Here is a 15760-nt window from a genome sequence, read left to right on the forward strand (position 1 = left end):
AAGTCTTAGTCTTTAAACGCGAACTTTTTTCTTCACATATCTTAACTTTATTTAACTGATTTTCAATTAATTAATTAATTATTGTGAAACAATAAAATAAATGAAATGAAAACAGCAAGTGGTGGTTGTTATTGTGTACATTATTTTAGCATTGTTAAAAAATATTTAAAAACGATAAAAATACTACAGCAAAAGAAGTCAATTACACACACGTCTTCAATATAACTTTTATTGGCTTTTTAATAATTCAAAAGTATTTGTTTAGGCTTTGAACAGACACTGAACTCATTACCAGTGTTTGACACCTCATTGGAATGAACATGAACATTGAACAGCTATCTTAATCTTAATTTATTCAATTTCGCACCTCTACCATTGGTATAAATTAATTTACTTTTCGCACAAATATTTTTTAACTTGAAAATGGTGCCAGGATGACACCGAAACGTCGTTGCTCAGTTTTTTCGCTAATCTTTATCGTTAACTGTATTTCCAAATTTAATCTTATAAGAATTTGAATAAGTGAACAAAATAAAAAAAATGCGCTTTTAAAAGGGCCTGGTAACTAGTCAAAATGTAGGCTCTCTTTTACTATTTTTTGACTATGTAGGGTTGCCAAAAAGAAAAAAAATTCTGCGCTTTTGAACAGAGTCTAGCCAGAAATCAAGCATATACTGTGACTTCTGATGGGAAAAATCCAACATAGTGCAAGATTTTTTCCGCCAAAAGACTCTGTATATGATTAACTCAAAACCAGACACCATTTAAAATTGCAGACTTTTTTTTCTGAGGACAGTTTTTCCATTTTTCGATTCCTTTCCTTAGCCCTTTTAAAAGCGCACCCTTTTCATCAATTCAATCAATTCGAAAACTAGACAGATTTCAGTAACTTGTGAAATAGTAGCCTCTTACAGGCGTTCAGTCAGTTGGGGCGTAGCGCGAAAAATGGCGAGCGAAAAAACAGGAGAGAAGTGCTTTTTCTCCTCTAATTTTTCGCTGGCCGTTTTTCGCGCTGCGCACCAACTAACTGAACGCCTGGAAGAGGCCAGTGAAATAGATACGAGACAATTAGAAAGTACTTTGAACGGGTTTAATAACGAGACTTCCAGTCTGAAATTCGGGTTGCAAAAACAAATCCAGGTAATGCCAAAGTTCTACCTTAGTTTTAAAGCTACAAACTTAAAATACAATTCACGGCTTCTTCGAAAACTAGCAAGAAACGAGCCAATTTGCCAGTATTTCCAATGTCTTCTTTTGACTCTTGAGTTTTGTGTTTGTGTTGAGAAATCACTGATACGAGCTCCGCCCTAACAATCTTTCGAAAGAAACTTAGTCGAGATAAACTTTGTCTTGTAAATCTACCTTACAGTGTACTTTTAAAACGTGATCCACTGAAGAAACCTCTAAACGAAGTTCTTTGCTTTCCTTTGCTTCTTTCTCCTTGTTAATGTCGCTGCATGTACACTTGAGATAGCAGCCTGAAAGAAAGTTAATTAAAACGTCCAATTAACAATGGCTAAACTGAAACCTAAAGAACAAAATATACATACAGTGTACACTCGACTTAAGTTCGCAAATTTAAATTAGAACTCTCATCAGGATGTATGCTTGTCGTTTGGCTACATCATCATAGCAGAGATAATAGGATATACTAAGATCAACTCAAAACGCGGACAAGCAGCAACACGAAATAAGTAGCACCGGCTAAAATATAGCACTAAAATTAACCTTCATTTCCAACGTTTGCAGGCGAAAAGCTCACCAGCAAAATAGCACAATAAAAATTTCACGGCAAAAAAAATGTTCCCGGCAAAACGGGCAAAATTTATATTTTCTTCCTGAGGATGAATTTAGGAGTGGTTAATAGTCGCCAATCTTAAAATGACTTGCAAAATGTTTGAAAATAAAAAAGCTCTCGGGTAGCTTCACATTTTTAAAGTACTTTGCCGGACGCTTATGACCAAATAGAAACAAAAATTGAAATATTTACTCAAGCAAATATCAAGACAAAGTTGTTGTCTCAAATGCAATATACATTTATGCAGACAATATATTTCACAGTTGTTTACAAGTAATTATGGTTTTCTTTTGAAATTTTGGGCTGATCACTCATGAGGCGCATTGATACATAAGCTACTCTGAAATCCGAGGGTAAAAGTCATGTGTGTATGCATGTATACATGAACCAGAAATCAATTGGTCTTTAATCAAATTAGGCCCCTTTTCTCACAATTTGAATATTCATCAACAACAGTACCTCGGGCATTGCATTTTTAAGGAATGTTTGTATAACCTAACTCAACTAGTTTTCTCACTTTGAAAATAGTCCACCTCAACCTGAAATCAAAGTACATCTTGAAGTCCGCTTCAATCTTCGCAGTGTTTTGCTTGATTTCCAATCGTTTACTGAAAAACCTGTTTTTGGATGTGCTTTTGCTTATCCTATGATATTATTTTTATCATATTTAGTTAAAAAAAGTATGGATCTAGTCTCCGTGATATGCAAATTGGATATGAAATTGGTATCTAACACGCATGTGCACCAGCTGACTGTGTCCGGTTAGCCATATAACAAAGGTTTCTTGAAATATTCGTACAGTGAAACAATAACATCTCCATTTGCTTAAATTCTTTACCTGCATTGTGTACTATTACACTCATTCACTTCCTATTACCTGCACTATCACGTGATTAAAAACCCTTCCTTTTAAAAGAAAATTGTGACTTACCTAATAAGGAATCTAGTGTCTCAATTTGATTCTTTTCCCTCTTGAGTCTCAGCATAGTATTTGTTTTTTTTCCGTGTCCTATCAAGTAAGAATTAGGAAATGTTCTAACCTTTGTGACATTCTTGGTTTCATGTCTTAGTTTAGAAACTACACAAAAACAGACCAATTTTTTGTTCCATTTTAACCCTACTAAGGCAAATTTCGACAATAAAGGTATAGTCAAGTCTGCACCAGGCCAAGTGGTGCAAACCACCCCAGCTTATCCAGGTCTCTGTTGCACTAAATGATAAGCATATTTCTGTTGCACCTGGATGGGATGCTGGTCTGTCACAGGGTTAGGAACCAGTACTTATTTGTACAACTACAATTGTGGACAAAAGTCCTTGAGACACTGATGTAATGCAACAAATTATCGGTGTTTTTCAACTGAAGTTTGAAAAAGCACTGCTATCCTTGTAATGTGTTGCTGTTCCCCTCTCCGTATCCAATACTGTTACAATGTTGAAACTCAGGAGATATGGTAGGTACCAGTTTTAAACAGTGTATGTGGGGTGGGGGGAGAGGCTTGGCAGGTGAAGTTGTATTAAATAAACCTTCACCTGCCTAGTGCAACTGTTTGTCCGGGTTGTGTGCAAAAGCATAAAAGTGCAAATTTGTCCAAAGACTTTTGTCTATGATTGTAGCTGGAGAGAAGTAGTGTGAAATTTAAGTACGCAATGCAGAGACCCTTACAATTGGCTCAAAACTAGACTTGATGTGCAGTCCAGTACACTAACTGTGTTCCTCCTCCCACACAAAAATACTCCGCAACAACAGTACCCCAAACATTGTAGTCTTAAAGAATTTTTGTACACCCCACTCCTGAAGGGCTAAGGTATACAGCCACATAACAATGTTTGTTGAAATAGCTGAGTAGTAGTGAAACAATAACATCTCTATTCGTTTTAATTTTCTGCCTGAGTTGTGCACAATTATTCCTGGTACATGTACATGATATCAAACATAAATAAAATTGCGACTGACCTGCTATGGGATCCAAGGTCTCAATTTGATTCTTTCTCCTCTCGAGTCTCAGCACATAGCTCTTTTCCTTTGCATCTCTGTTCTGTACCTAATGAGAAACTGAAAATGTTTTTACCTTTAAGGAATTCCTTGATCTCTCAAGTTTTACAAACTACACAATTTAAAAATAAGTCATTAGAAGTTTGGACCTTACTTGGGGGAGTTTCAACGAAGAAGGTAAGGTAAAGTCTTCATCAGGCCATCAGTGATCCAAACTGCCAAACCTTACCCCAGTTTCTGTAACATCAATTGATAAGACATCTTTTTCTACTCCCCCTGCCCCCTTAAATGGAATGCCTGATCATTACAGGGTTAGCCCCAGTATGAAATTCACCCAGTACCCATTTGTATATCTGGGTGAAGGGAGACACTGTGAGAGTAACATGCCATGTTCAAAAACACAATGCAGTGAGCTGTCAAACATAACTTCTCTATTTGTTTTAATTTCCTGCCTGTCTTGTGTGCCACTATTCCTAGCACAGGTAAAGTAAAGTTACTGATGACCACTCCAATAAAACACAAAGACCCACCTGATATCATATCAGGTGAGTCTTTGTGTTTTATTGGAGTGGTCATCAGTAACTTTACTTTACTGCTTTCAAGAAGAGGAATAATTCCTCTTCTTGAAAGCAGTTTATCCTTAATGGTGATGTAAAATCTGAAGGTGTGGGATTTGACACACCACTTTACACCAAGAACATGGTCAATACGGCAGGGCTGTCAATAAGGGTCATAACACATAACACCTGTTATGGCTGAGTATGTTTGATGGACTGTTGATGTTATGGGTCAACTGGCCTGTGGTTGATACAATTCACCCATAAAGTAACAAGTTTGCTACGGGTGTGAGAATCAAGGCTACAGGTGAATTAAAACTTAATAACAGCCCTGATGGGGTGGCTCACTGTAGTTTAGATCCGACCTTTTAACATCTTTGAACTGTTGTTCTTCAGCAATGGACTGAAGGGCATTCTGTTGCTTGCAGATGAACGTTGTAAGATTAAATCCACCTTTAGTGCATGCTTGACGGCAGAGGAATTCCTTTGATTTGTTCCTTGGCTATGGTTTCTGCACTGACAGAACAGAGGTAGTCATCTGTGGAGCGCATTGTACTTGCAACAGCACTCCCACATATTTTCCGTTATCATTTGCTGTCCTTTGCTGGGCGTAGTTGGAGCAGCTTGGGGAAGAGATAGCTCCAAAAGGGCATACAGCCTTTCAATATTCCACAAGGCTCTTGGAGTAGTAGCTGCCCTGCAGCTTGGAACAATGATCTCCTTGGGTTTTTCAGGATGGTACATGCCATGATGGGGATGGTCCATGTGCATTACTGGGATCTGTCTTCAGGGGTGTCTTGAGGAACCTTCTCTGCATAACCTTACATGATTATTTTGTTGACACACGCTACATAATCCTTCCAATACATGCTGCTGTTTCTTCCTCATCCAGTAATGTTAATTTGTGTTGATGCCGATTGGAACAGTCTTTAATCGAGTGTTGCAAAACCAAAACCAAGCCAATTACATACCAATTAGACTACTCAGCGAATCTCAAACCGTGGTGAAACCAAAAACAAAACCAAAGGAATTGCCTGATTACTTTCAACAATCAATTGAAAACTGCTGTATAAGCATCTTGAAATTAAGAACTAGATTGTGTAACATTGCACAAACTATCTACCGACTCCAAAACCTCTGTCAGCCAACATTTCTGTGGTCAAGACAGAAAGCATTTACTGTAAAATTTGTGAAACCAAAGTTCTCAGGGTTGTCATAACTTGTAACACCTATTGAGGCTGAGGTATGATTGATGGTGGATGGAACCTTGACATTACAAGTGAACTTCCCCATTGTCTATAAAATTCACCCACAAGTCACGGTCCAAGTCTGTTACAAGTGTAGAGATACAGAAAACAGATGACCCAGACTTTACTGACAGCACTGGTTAGATGCCATTTATTTTTTTAAGTATAGTCAATATAGACACTCTCTGTGGTGCCATTTTGAAATCCCATTTAGCAAAGAAAACATGTTAAGCATCACAGGATACTAACACAGGCAAACATACTTTTTGCTCAATGTTTGCATGGGCTGAGGGTCAAACAAGACAGATATTTTAATACACCTAGAAGCAGCCTGTCACTCAGAAAATAACTCATCCATCCTTTGCACACCTTTTAATAGCTTTTGTTATCACTTACCTACTAATCATACTTTCTATGTTGATAACATGTCCTGTCTTCAAAATCTAGGCTCCTTTCAGTTTGACGTGTTTCATTCTAACAAACAATGTACATATGAGGTGACTCTTAAAGTAAGTTACATTACATACATTTATTAGATACATTTATAATTAAACAATTAGTCAGTATTGTGCCCTGCACCCTGAATGCGCATATGTTATTGAGCGATTAGAATTCAAAACTAGCTATAACAAAATTCATCATTCAATGCGTAGTCACTTAATTGCGGGTATCCAGTCACAACTAAATTTTGTAATAGACCTTTCCCCCACGCATTCCAACAAACATTAGTGCTGAGTCGAGGTCAGGGTGGACTAAAATACAGCAAATGTATGAAAATGTCCACCCTAACCTCACTTTGATACTATTGTTCATAAGCACGGAAGTGGAATGCAGGAAAGGTCTCTTGGATACAGGGACTGCGCAGCAAGGTTTTGAGTGGGGGGGGGGGGGGAGGGGGAGCTAAAGAAGAATGTGTAGACGATTTTTTTTTTGGAGGGGGGGCATGCTTGGGAATTTTTATTTAATTTCTCTATAGTGACAGAGAATGCTATTGTAACGATAAAACTATCACTTTTTTCCACATCTTCAGTGATGTTGCTATCGGGTCTCAAAATTCACCATCACTAAATTGAAATATCATAGACTGTTATGCTACTGATATCAACCTTTAACTACCACAAATAAGCCAGAATAAAGAGACATTCAACAAAACTTGCAATTGGAATGCTCCACGAGCTGTGAAACCTGATATCAAAAGATGGACTTTGCACTGATTGAGATAAAATCAGGGCGCACATTAACAGGAGAAACAATAACTTCATGATCTTCCAAAGATCAAGGTTGAAACTAATTAACAATTTGTTTGAGAATCGTCTTATAAACTAAACCCAGTTATTACTTTGGATCGAAATTGACCAATTACGAAACTACACATTTTCCAGAGAGGTCCGCATGAAAAAGAAGCCAATTAAAAGATGTTTACCTCTGCTGGCACAAGTTAGATGCAAAAAAATATTTCATAATTGTAATGACTAATACTTAATTCTGTCTATTTATCTGCGCATTTGTCTTTGCCAGTAACTATGGTCACTTTCGCATAAACAATTTTTTGCTATTTTTGGCTCTGTTATTTTTGTTAAATTATTTTTTAATTTACTTTTATTTTTGCAAAAAAATGGGGGGGGGGGGGGGGGCTAAAGCTCCCCCAGCCCCTCCCTCTGTGCGGTCTCTGGGATACCTATGCTATTCACACATCACTTATACATGGCTTGGGTTTTACTGCAGCTTTCTTCTTAATGTTTCCTACAGTGTTAAAACTTATGGAAAACACTACTGAATTTTTTGCTCAAAAGAAGTTTTTGAAAGACTCTTTTAATCTTGAAATATGTTACTCATGGGATAATTAGTTATCAGCCCTTTGTCCTGTATGCTCATTTGATTTGAAATTACTCACACCATTGCATCCTAAATTGTGCTTCACTCAGTCACATTACATATGGATTATTGACCAACCATGAGGTCAAGATGGCTGAATATTGGCCAAGTTTTTGTTTTTGGTTTTTTTTTCTTTGCACATTTACGGACCAAAACAGAGTCTATGTCCATAACCACACAAAAAAGAACAAAGCCAATATTCAGCCATCTTGACCAAACTAGGAATCATTTATATATGAGCAAAGAACAAAGTTTTCTTGTGGGACTCAGCATATAAACCTCGAGTGGCAGGATAGTGCCATCTTGCCTGCTGGTGCTGGGGTAGCCAATCACAGCACAGGATTTGGTTTATCCTGCTTCTCTTATCTTGTTGCTGTGAGGGTGATTTTTGACCATCTGCAAAAAAGTTTTTCTTATAAAGAAGTTCAGTTCAAAACGTTTTGCTCACCTGTGGAAACCAGTCGCTCTCCTGCTGAAAACGCTGATAAAAGCCATACAATTTTGCTTCCAACTGGATTCAATATGCACAGCTACTTGATCTTGAATTGGACGCTATTTGTTATGAAGACCAACCTGGTGATCAAACCAAAACTAAATTACTTTTGACATTCAATGTATTGAAAACCGTTCTATGTGCTGGCTGTTGCTGTCAGACTGTGGCATTGAAGCCCTTATGGAGAATCATGAAGCCCTATATGAAGTGTTAGAGTCGTTGCCATGTGCTCACCTAAAAACGCTTCCTTCCACTTGCATTAACTTCTGCAAGCCACTTTTCAATTTGAAGGAATAAATCGTACTTATGATAATATAAGAACAAGCCACAGAAGAGCAAATAATTTAAAAAAAAAATAGAAAAACGCCAAAATGTTTTACCTTGCATGTAAAGATACGTACAACACCCGCCATATTTTTGAAGACGTCATGCTTTTCGACACGTGATCTTAGAGTGCTTACAGTGTATGATGGGATACGTTCAGACGTCTCCCGTCTTTCAGACGTCTTTCTCGCCTAGTAAAGAGACCACCAGCAGCTCTCTCCTCCGCAGAGGTTCGAAACGTTCGTTATAGAAATCCACTGAGAGATGCAAAGTCGAATGGATCGATCAGGCGCAGAACGGAGAACGGAGAACGCCCTCACGTAATCCCGTGTCTGCACCCATATCGTTCAGCGTATTCTCTCCACCCGAAAAAAACCCGGAGCCTCTCCAGGAGAGAGCGCCAGCAGTGCAACCCAGCTAATCGTATGAAGTTGGTCCCAGCTCATGGCTCGTGTCAGGAGCCCATCACTAGGGGCGCTTACCATTAGTCAGAACTGGCCGGCCAAGCCGGTCAGTTCGCAAATGGTACACGTCAGTCCGTAGAACTGGTTCTGGCCGAAATGGCCCTGCTCTTTGACTAATGGTAAGCGCCCTAGGATTGTGGCACTACAATACAAAGCCTATGTCACGGCATTTTTACAGACCGGTCTATTTTTAGGGTTCTTTTCCCGCGAAGTAGGTCAGTTCCGGTCTACACGAGCGTGCATCGGTAAGGAAAAAATGGCTTACCCTACATCAGGACGTCAGTAAGAAATTAAGTCTGTTCTTGTGATTGGTCACTGAGGTTCTTGCGAGGATCTGAATTCGCGGTAAATGCAACTAAAAATAGATCGGTCTGTGAAATGCCGTGACAGGAATATGGGGTAGTTGAACGCTCCTATTGATGGGCTCCTGCTCGTGTGCGACGACCTGACTGACGTCATTAGTTGCAATAGATAAAGGGAACAGGGGAACAGTAGGAATAGAGGATCAGAAGAACACTAAGAACGCTAAGAAGTGGCAGCAGGAACATAACAGTAGGAACGGAAGGATAGGTAGGAACGTTAGAAGTAGTAGGAAAAGAGTAACAGAGGAACAGTAGAAACAGTAAGAACAGAGGAGCAATAAAAGTAGGAACAGTGGAACATTTGGAACAGTAGGAACAGTGGAACAGTTGGAACAGTTGGAACAGTTGGAACAGTGGAACAGTGGAACAGTTGGAACAGAGGAACAGTTGGAACAGAGGAACAGAGGAACAGTAGGAACAAACAGTAACAACATTAGGAACAGAGGAACAGAGGACCAGAGGATCAGTAACAACAGTAGGAACAGAGGAACAGAGGTAATTAGGAACAAAGGAACAGTAGGAACAGAGGAACAATAGGAACAGAGGATCGGTAACAACAGTAGGAACAGAGGAGCAGAGGAACAATAGGAACAGAGGAACAGTAGGAACAGAGGAACAGTAGGAACAGAGGAACAGTAGGAACAGAGGAACAGTTGGAACAGAGGAACAATAGGAAAAGAGGAACAGAGGAACAGAAGAACAGTGAGAACTCTGGGAAGTGAAAATAGGAACAGTGGGAACAGTAGGATAGGTAGGAACGTTAAGAGTAGTAGGAAGAGAGTAACAGAGGAACAGTACGATTAGTAAGAACAGAGGAACAATAACAACAGTAGGAAATATAGGAACAGAGGAACAGAGGAACAGTACAGTAGGATAGGTAGGAACGTTAGGAGTAGTAGGAAGACAGTAACAGAGTAACAGTAGGATTAGTAAGAACAAAGGAACAGTAACAAAAGTAGGAACAATATAGGAACAGAGGAACAGTCGCAATCGTAAGAACAGAGGAACAGAGGAACAGTAGGATGAGAGGAACAGTAGAAACAGTAGGAACAGAGTAACACCCTCCCAAGATCAAGGTTTGATTGTATAGGCTCAAGTAACGTACAGTAAGGCTTGATAACGGCAACTAAGGCACTCTACCTCAAGGGAAGGTATCGTTTATGCCACGAGCCGTTGTGGAATATCCATCGCCAAGAGATTATCAAGGTAATCTCTTGCAATCGCTTATATATGACTGAATTTATGAAAACCGTGTTAAGACGTGTTAAGCACCAAAATGGCTAACTGTACTTTGATTTCACAACTCCAAAAGGCCTTAAAATCACTCAAAGCGAGGAAAAAAAAAAAAAGAGAGAGAAGACAGCAAGAAAAGGAAGATAACAGAGTGGAGGGAAAAAAAAGACTGACATTCCTTTCAATTTTTGTACCGTCTACTTTGTCTGCAGAAAGAAAACAAGAAGCCACATTCCCCCATTAGCTGAGGAAAAAACAACAGAACATACCTGCCCATTCACCAAAAAAATGAATAGACGAAAGTCTAAACACCAGAAATTTAATACTTAATTTTGACGATTAATTTTCCCAATCCGTGTACACAGTATTGTTTGCAAACCGAAAATACTGTTGAACGCACTAGGTCTCAGCAGAACATGTCCACCATTTATTCCGTTTTGTTTTGTTTTTTCTTTTTTTTTTCTTCTAAAATCAAGAATCATGAATACTAAACGAGTACGCCTTAACTTTGGTACAAATCTGATTGCTTCTGATGACTTATACTGCTTCTGTGCGGCTTGAGGTGTCGCGTTAAAAGTACGTGTAATAATTGTAGGCGATGACGGAGAGACTCTGACAAAACGAAAACGCAAAATTGCCTGTGGGAAAAAAACGCCAAACACAGGAAGGTCTAAAGTATTTTGCACTGCCTTCATTATAATATAAGTCAACTGAACTGAGAACAGATTGACATTCGTGTTGGAAGACTACCCTAACAAGTCTAACAAATGAGGGTTTGTACAGGCAATACTTTTTTTATTATCAAGATCCGGCTTCAAGGAATAATATCGGTTTATGAGTTCCCGCTTAAAGTCATCGGTCGTTATACTATAATCAGTGGTCATCATCTTCTGCTGTATTGAGGTAAACGCGATCAAGATCTACCTTGTCGTGGGACTTCTCCAAGCATTCTGTTAAAATGCTCCCTTGAAACGAAATTGTTGTTAGCTCTTTCGCTGAATTGATCACGGTACTTTTCAAGGGGTGACTCCACATCCTCTGAGGACCTCATCGTTTGTGTTGCACAGGAGTCTCTTGCAGAACATGGTTGTATAATTTTAACAGGCCATCGCTTTGCAGATTTTCCATCACGGTTACGAAAGGACCAGGGCAGAACTCCAGGCCAGGATAATACTCTGTTTGCAATGGAGTTGTTGTCTGCCTTCTTGCTTCCTGGTTCCAGACTTCCAAGCTGAATGAGTAATGTTATGGACATTATCTTTACATCTTCCGTAGGACAAACCTGCGAAAATACGCTCTCAGTGTCAGTAGTGGAAGGAAAATCATTTTTTCTCATCTGATGACTCCTGTCGTAAACTTTACAACTTATCAAATGCTCGATTCCTCGAGTTGCGGATAAACGATTTTCGTAAGTGGCTGCCATCCGTTTTGGTACCATCTAGTTCATTACCATTATTTGTATCGATAATAACGGAGTCCAAAAATGAACATTTCACGTGGCTGCTTAAGAGTTGTAATCCTATTAAAGTGTAATTCAAAATTGTTATCACTAACATTGAATTTTTTCAAAGTGTATATGACACGAATTTTTTTTACCCAGTGTTTATTTCTTTGAAATATGCAACAACGAAATCAGGTTTAGACATGACGAAAAAAAAATTCGTTTCTCCCTGCCGCCCGAAATGGGTTTCTGCTCATATGCTTAAAACAGCTTTGATCTTCCTAGAATAACTATAAAAATCTCCCGCTTATCGCTAGTCCGGTTTTCACTCCATTGCCTGTTCAACGTCTCCGCAATTGAGTCCGGGAATTGCTCGAAAGCTTGATCGCCATCGACGTCCGATGACATCGTCACCACATCGCTTACTTCGTGACAAAAGGAGTATATTCCCTCATAAACCAATCTCTGGAAGACAGACATAAAATGTCAATCTGGAGTTCAAGTAGAAGTCTCAGTTACTAAATACTTGTCCGTCATTTTCCCACAGACAGCATGGAGACTGGAGTTGACAAGCATTGGATAAACTGGGGCAATATGGCTGCTTCTGTAATGAGTATTTGGAATCCGGCCATATCGCTCAAAACTTGGTGATTTACATTATCACACAATATTTTCAAATTAAATTCACTAAAGGATGATGGTAGTAAGTCTAAAGAAAATTTACAAGTCTGCGATGAAAGTCTGTTTGATAAACTGAAACTAATAGAAAGCTCTGCCCTAGGAAGTTAATGCCGACATGGTTCTCAATAGATTTTTCCACAGGCGCCCGACACAGCATTACAGGTTGTGCCGGAAAAGCGAGGCCCGGATGGCTTAGCCTCTGGGGGAACATTTTGAAATTGTAGGTTCGCAAAGACGGATGCGATTTCTTGCTTTCTGGGACCAAAGTGTTCTATTAAAGTACTTGATTCAGTAGAGGAACGACTACACAACGACTTACGTTATAAAACTTGTTCACATGCAGTGTTAAAATACGTATAAAACATTGCTAGTAAACAGCGATAAATTAATTAAAACAACTATTGAACTTATAAGCCTTACGATTAAAAAAAGAGAACTAACTTTTATCCAAAGCAAGAAAATACATACCAAAGATTACTAATAAAAGACATATTGAAAGAGACATCAGCTGACTTTGATTAAGACTGAAAGACAAAATCACACTTTACAGAAAGACTTTGTTTGCAATACCCATAGACTTACAATACTATCATCTGATAAACAGTGTACTCGACTATTAAGATGACTTCCGCTAAGATTGAGGAAACGTCAAACAAACAAACAAACAAACAAACAAACAAACAACAATCTTTCCCAAGAGTCAAGACTATGATCGCAATGGATCGACGAATTACACTATTGAAACTCCTGGTTGAAAACTGTTCACTGTTCGTTTACCTCCGAGTGCAAGACCAGCGGCAGCTTCGGCACAAAATTTCTGTTTTAGATTTCTAGAGAATATTTGACACTTTTAAATGCCTTTTGAGCCTTATATCTAATTTATCAAATGTCACGCATCTTATGAGTTTTTTGCTCATTCCTACTGCGGTCATTTAGACACTTCGAAATTTCTTTGCCTGTTCAAGAAATGCGGAGTGATAACAGAGAGAAACACAGCACAAACATTCGCGGCGCCATCGGTAATTCCCATACTATTAAGTACAGTCAGGAGCCAATCACCCATGGGCTCCTGGTACAGTGGAATCCCGATTTCCGTCGAACCCTGATTTTTTCCAGCGTCTCGATAACTCGAACCAAACGTCATTTCCTCTCCTCAGTCGAACACTGTAATTTTACCTCCCATTTCTTGAACTATCCGATTTTTCGAAACAATGTTCGTTTCCCTTGGAGGTTGGAAAAATCGGGATTTAGGCTCACATAAAAATAAGTAACAATAAACCTGATAGTAGAAATCCAGCTGTGAATCATGATTTTAAAATGTTGAGTGGAGGTAAGCCTGTAGCTGTTTTCAAGAGGGAGGGGAGAAATATTTTCGGCGTTTATCTACGTTCCTGCAACAAAGCAGAACCAGTGGCTTCCCTGAGCGCTCCACCCTCTTTGATTCAGGGCCCACCACTGCTGTCAAGAAAGGGTCAGGCCTTTTGTCTTTCGTGCTTGCGGGAGTTTCGACAGAATAAGGTAAGCAATAGCCCACAATTTTTAATTCTTTCGTCATTATTCCAGTTTCTTTTTGTTTCATTATGATTTGAAAGTTCTTTTTTTATTTTCTTTCATGCATGAACCATTATTTTTCTCGAGATTATCTTCGATTGAACGTCAAGTTTGCCCGTCAAAGCATGTAGCGTGACACAGTTCGTGAAAAAGATGTAAAGCCTGGATGATCGCCAGTTGGCTTTAGCGCAAGATTGATTTCCAAATTCCAGATTTTCCGTTGAAAAATAACAGATTAGTTATCAACAATTGAAGTAACGAATTAATCGCGCTAGTTAGAATTGCAGTGAGAAAAGCTGGCTGGTTCAACTGTAGAAAACAAAGATTACGTTGGGTTATTTCTCAGAACCATGGCGCACTAGAACAGCAAACATTGCTGTTCACCAGGGGAGGACTCTCATGCTAACGGAAGACGCTGCTCGTCGGAAACTTAGGATTAACCCGAGACCAATCTACATGCGGCGAAAGCTTTGTTTGAATCCAAAACGAAAGCATTCCAACCTGGGCAGACACACGTTGAAATACGAGATGCAGTGGCTCTAATAACGATTAAGACATTGTCATCAAATGCTTTCATCTATGAAAAATTTGAACGATTTCGTGCCATATCTATTTGATCTTACGGGGCAACTGTAAAAGATGCCTTGATTGATAAAAGCCATATTACGTTCCCGTCTCCCGGAGGGCTGATTTATTTTCAAGACATTAGTCGGATAATTCAATAGAAATGTGGGCTTATTGCACTGGGGGCTTCATTTAAGTCGAAAATAGCTTGCAGTCATAAACAGGGTAGCCTGATTCTAACAGGGATGTAATCATTAAAATGTATCGTGCTTGTTTCCATGTCATCTCCAAAAGAAGGCAGCACTAAACAATGACTGTGGCGAGTAGGTGACTTTCAACCTCGTGAGAACATTTCCTCCAGGCGCTAACTCTGTTTCTTATTCTCAGTTTTCAGAAACACACCACAGCTAATCAAAATAAAAATTGCTGGCATGAGTGATAATGGCCTGCCATACGAATTCTGTGGAGTCAACAAAAATTGCAGTTGTGGCCCGAGGAAGATACGGCCTCTCTGGGCCCCAGATCCATTTTGGTCTACATGTATTCTGTGCCAATTTTGACCTGATCTTAGTCACTTTATTGGCAAATGTGAAGTATCCCAAGTTAGTGATTTTGCCCCCGAATTTAGCGGGAGAACGCTTTTAAAGAAGTGGTTGTACATGTAGACGACTTAAGCTTTACTCTGAACCCGCTAATACTTTTAAAGCAGTTGAGTTGAAAATCTAAGATCCCATTCTAGGTCATTCTACTGAGTAACTTGGCCTTTTTTCGTTTTTCCTTGGTAATCGAGACGAGTGAGGTCGGAAGAAATTTCCAGCCCGGCGCCCGGCAGTTCCAGGATATCTCCAGCAAAAATCGAGCTTTCAGAAATCGCTCTTTATTCACAGCTAGCTACAAGCCAAATGCAAGGGTTTCTTGCTGCGATACATAAAAAATACCGCATTTCCTAAACACCTTGGAAATAAAATAAATTTGAAAGATTCGAAGAATGTTATTTATGGTCAACAACTTCCGATAAAATGATATCTAATGCTAAAATACGCATAACGGTGCCCACCGGAGTTGCGCAACATTGCACCCCAAAACGCAAGACAGCGTGACACATGCAAATACGGCACTAAAATTGACTTGCAAATCATGACCTCAGGTTTTGAATTCCCCCAAAAAAGATTTAGTT

At 39.2% G+C, this 15760-nt stretch overlaps 1 protein-coding gene across 4 annotated transcripts; it reads right to left on the bottom strand.

The window, feature by feature from the left end:
- Positions 1 to 213: 213 nt before the first annotated feature.
- LOC110044070 (uncharacterized) lies at positions 214 to 15703 on the bottom strand. Of its 4 annotated transcripts, XR_016208407.1 has the most exons (7): positions 8344 to 8907; positions 8198 to 8239; positions 7919 to 8043; positions 5992 to 6069; positions 3753 to 3851; positions 2730 to 2807; positions 214 to 1478 (listed from the first exon to the last, which is right to left on the bottom strand). XR_016208407.1 is itself a non-coding variant. In XM_089293548.1 (6 exons), the coding sequence occupies exons 1-2, from the start codon at positions 11782 to 11784 to the stop codon at positions 8030 to 8032; spliced, it is 528 nt and encodes a 175-aa protein (XP_089149674.1). In that variant the 5' UTR covers positions 11785 to 15703; the 3' UTR covers positions 214 to 1478; positions 2730 to 2807; positions 3753 to 3840; positions 5992 to 6069; positions 7919 to 8029. The 4 variants fall into 4 exon arrangements, 3 of the variants coding, with proteins under 3 accessions (XP_089149674.1, XP_089149673.1, XP_089149675.1); XM_089293548.1 differs by lacking the exons at positions 8198 to 8239; positions 8344 to 8907 and adding an exon at positions 11271 to 15703 and having other exon boundaries at positions 3753 to 3840; XM_089293547.1 differs by lacking the exons at positions 8198 to 8239; positions 8344 to 8907 and adding an exon at positions 11271 to 15703.
- Between the last annotated feature and the right edge of the window lie 57 nt (positions 15704 to 15760).

Source organism: Orbicella faveolata, unplaced genomic scaffold (assembly GCF_042242905.1).
Source record: "Orbicella faveolata isolate gen_17 unplaced genomic scaffold, um_ofav_v1 contig_25, whole genome shotgun sequence".
NCBI classification, from domain to species: domain Eukaryota; kingdom Metazoa; phylum Cnidaria; class Anthozoa; order Scleractinia; family Merulinidae; genus Orbicella; species Orbicella faveolata.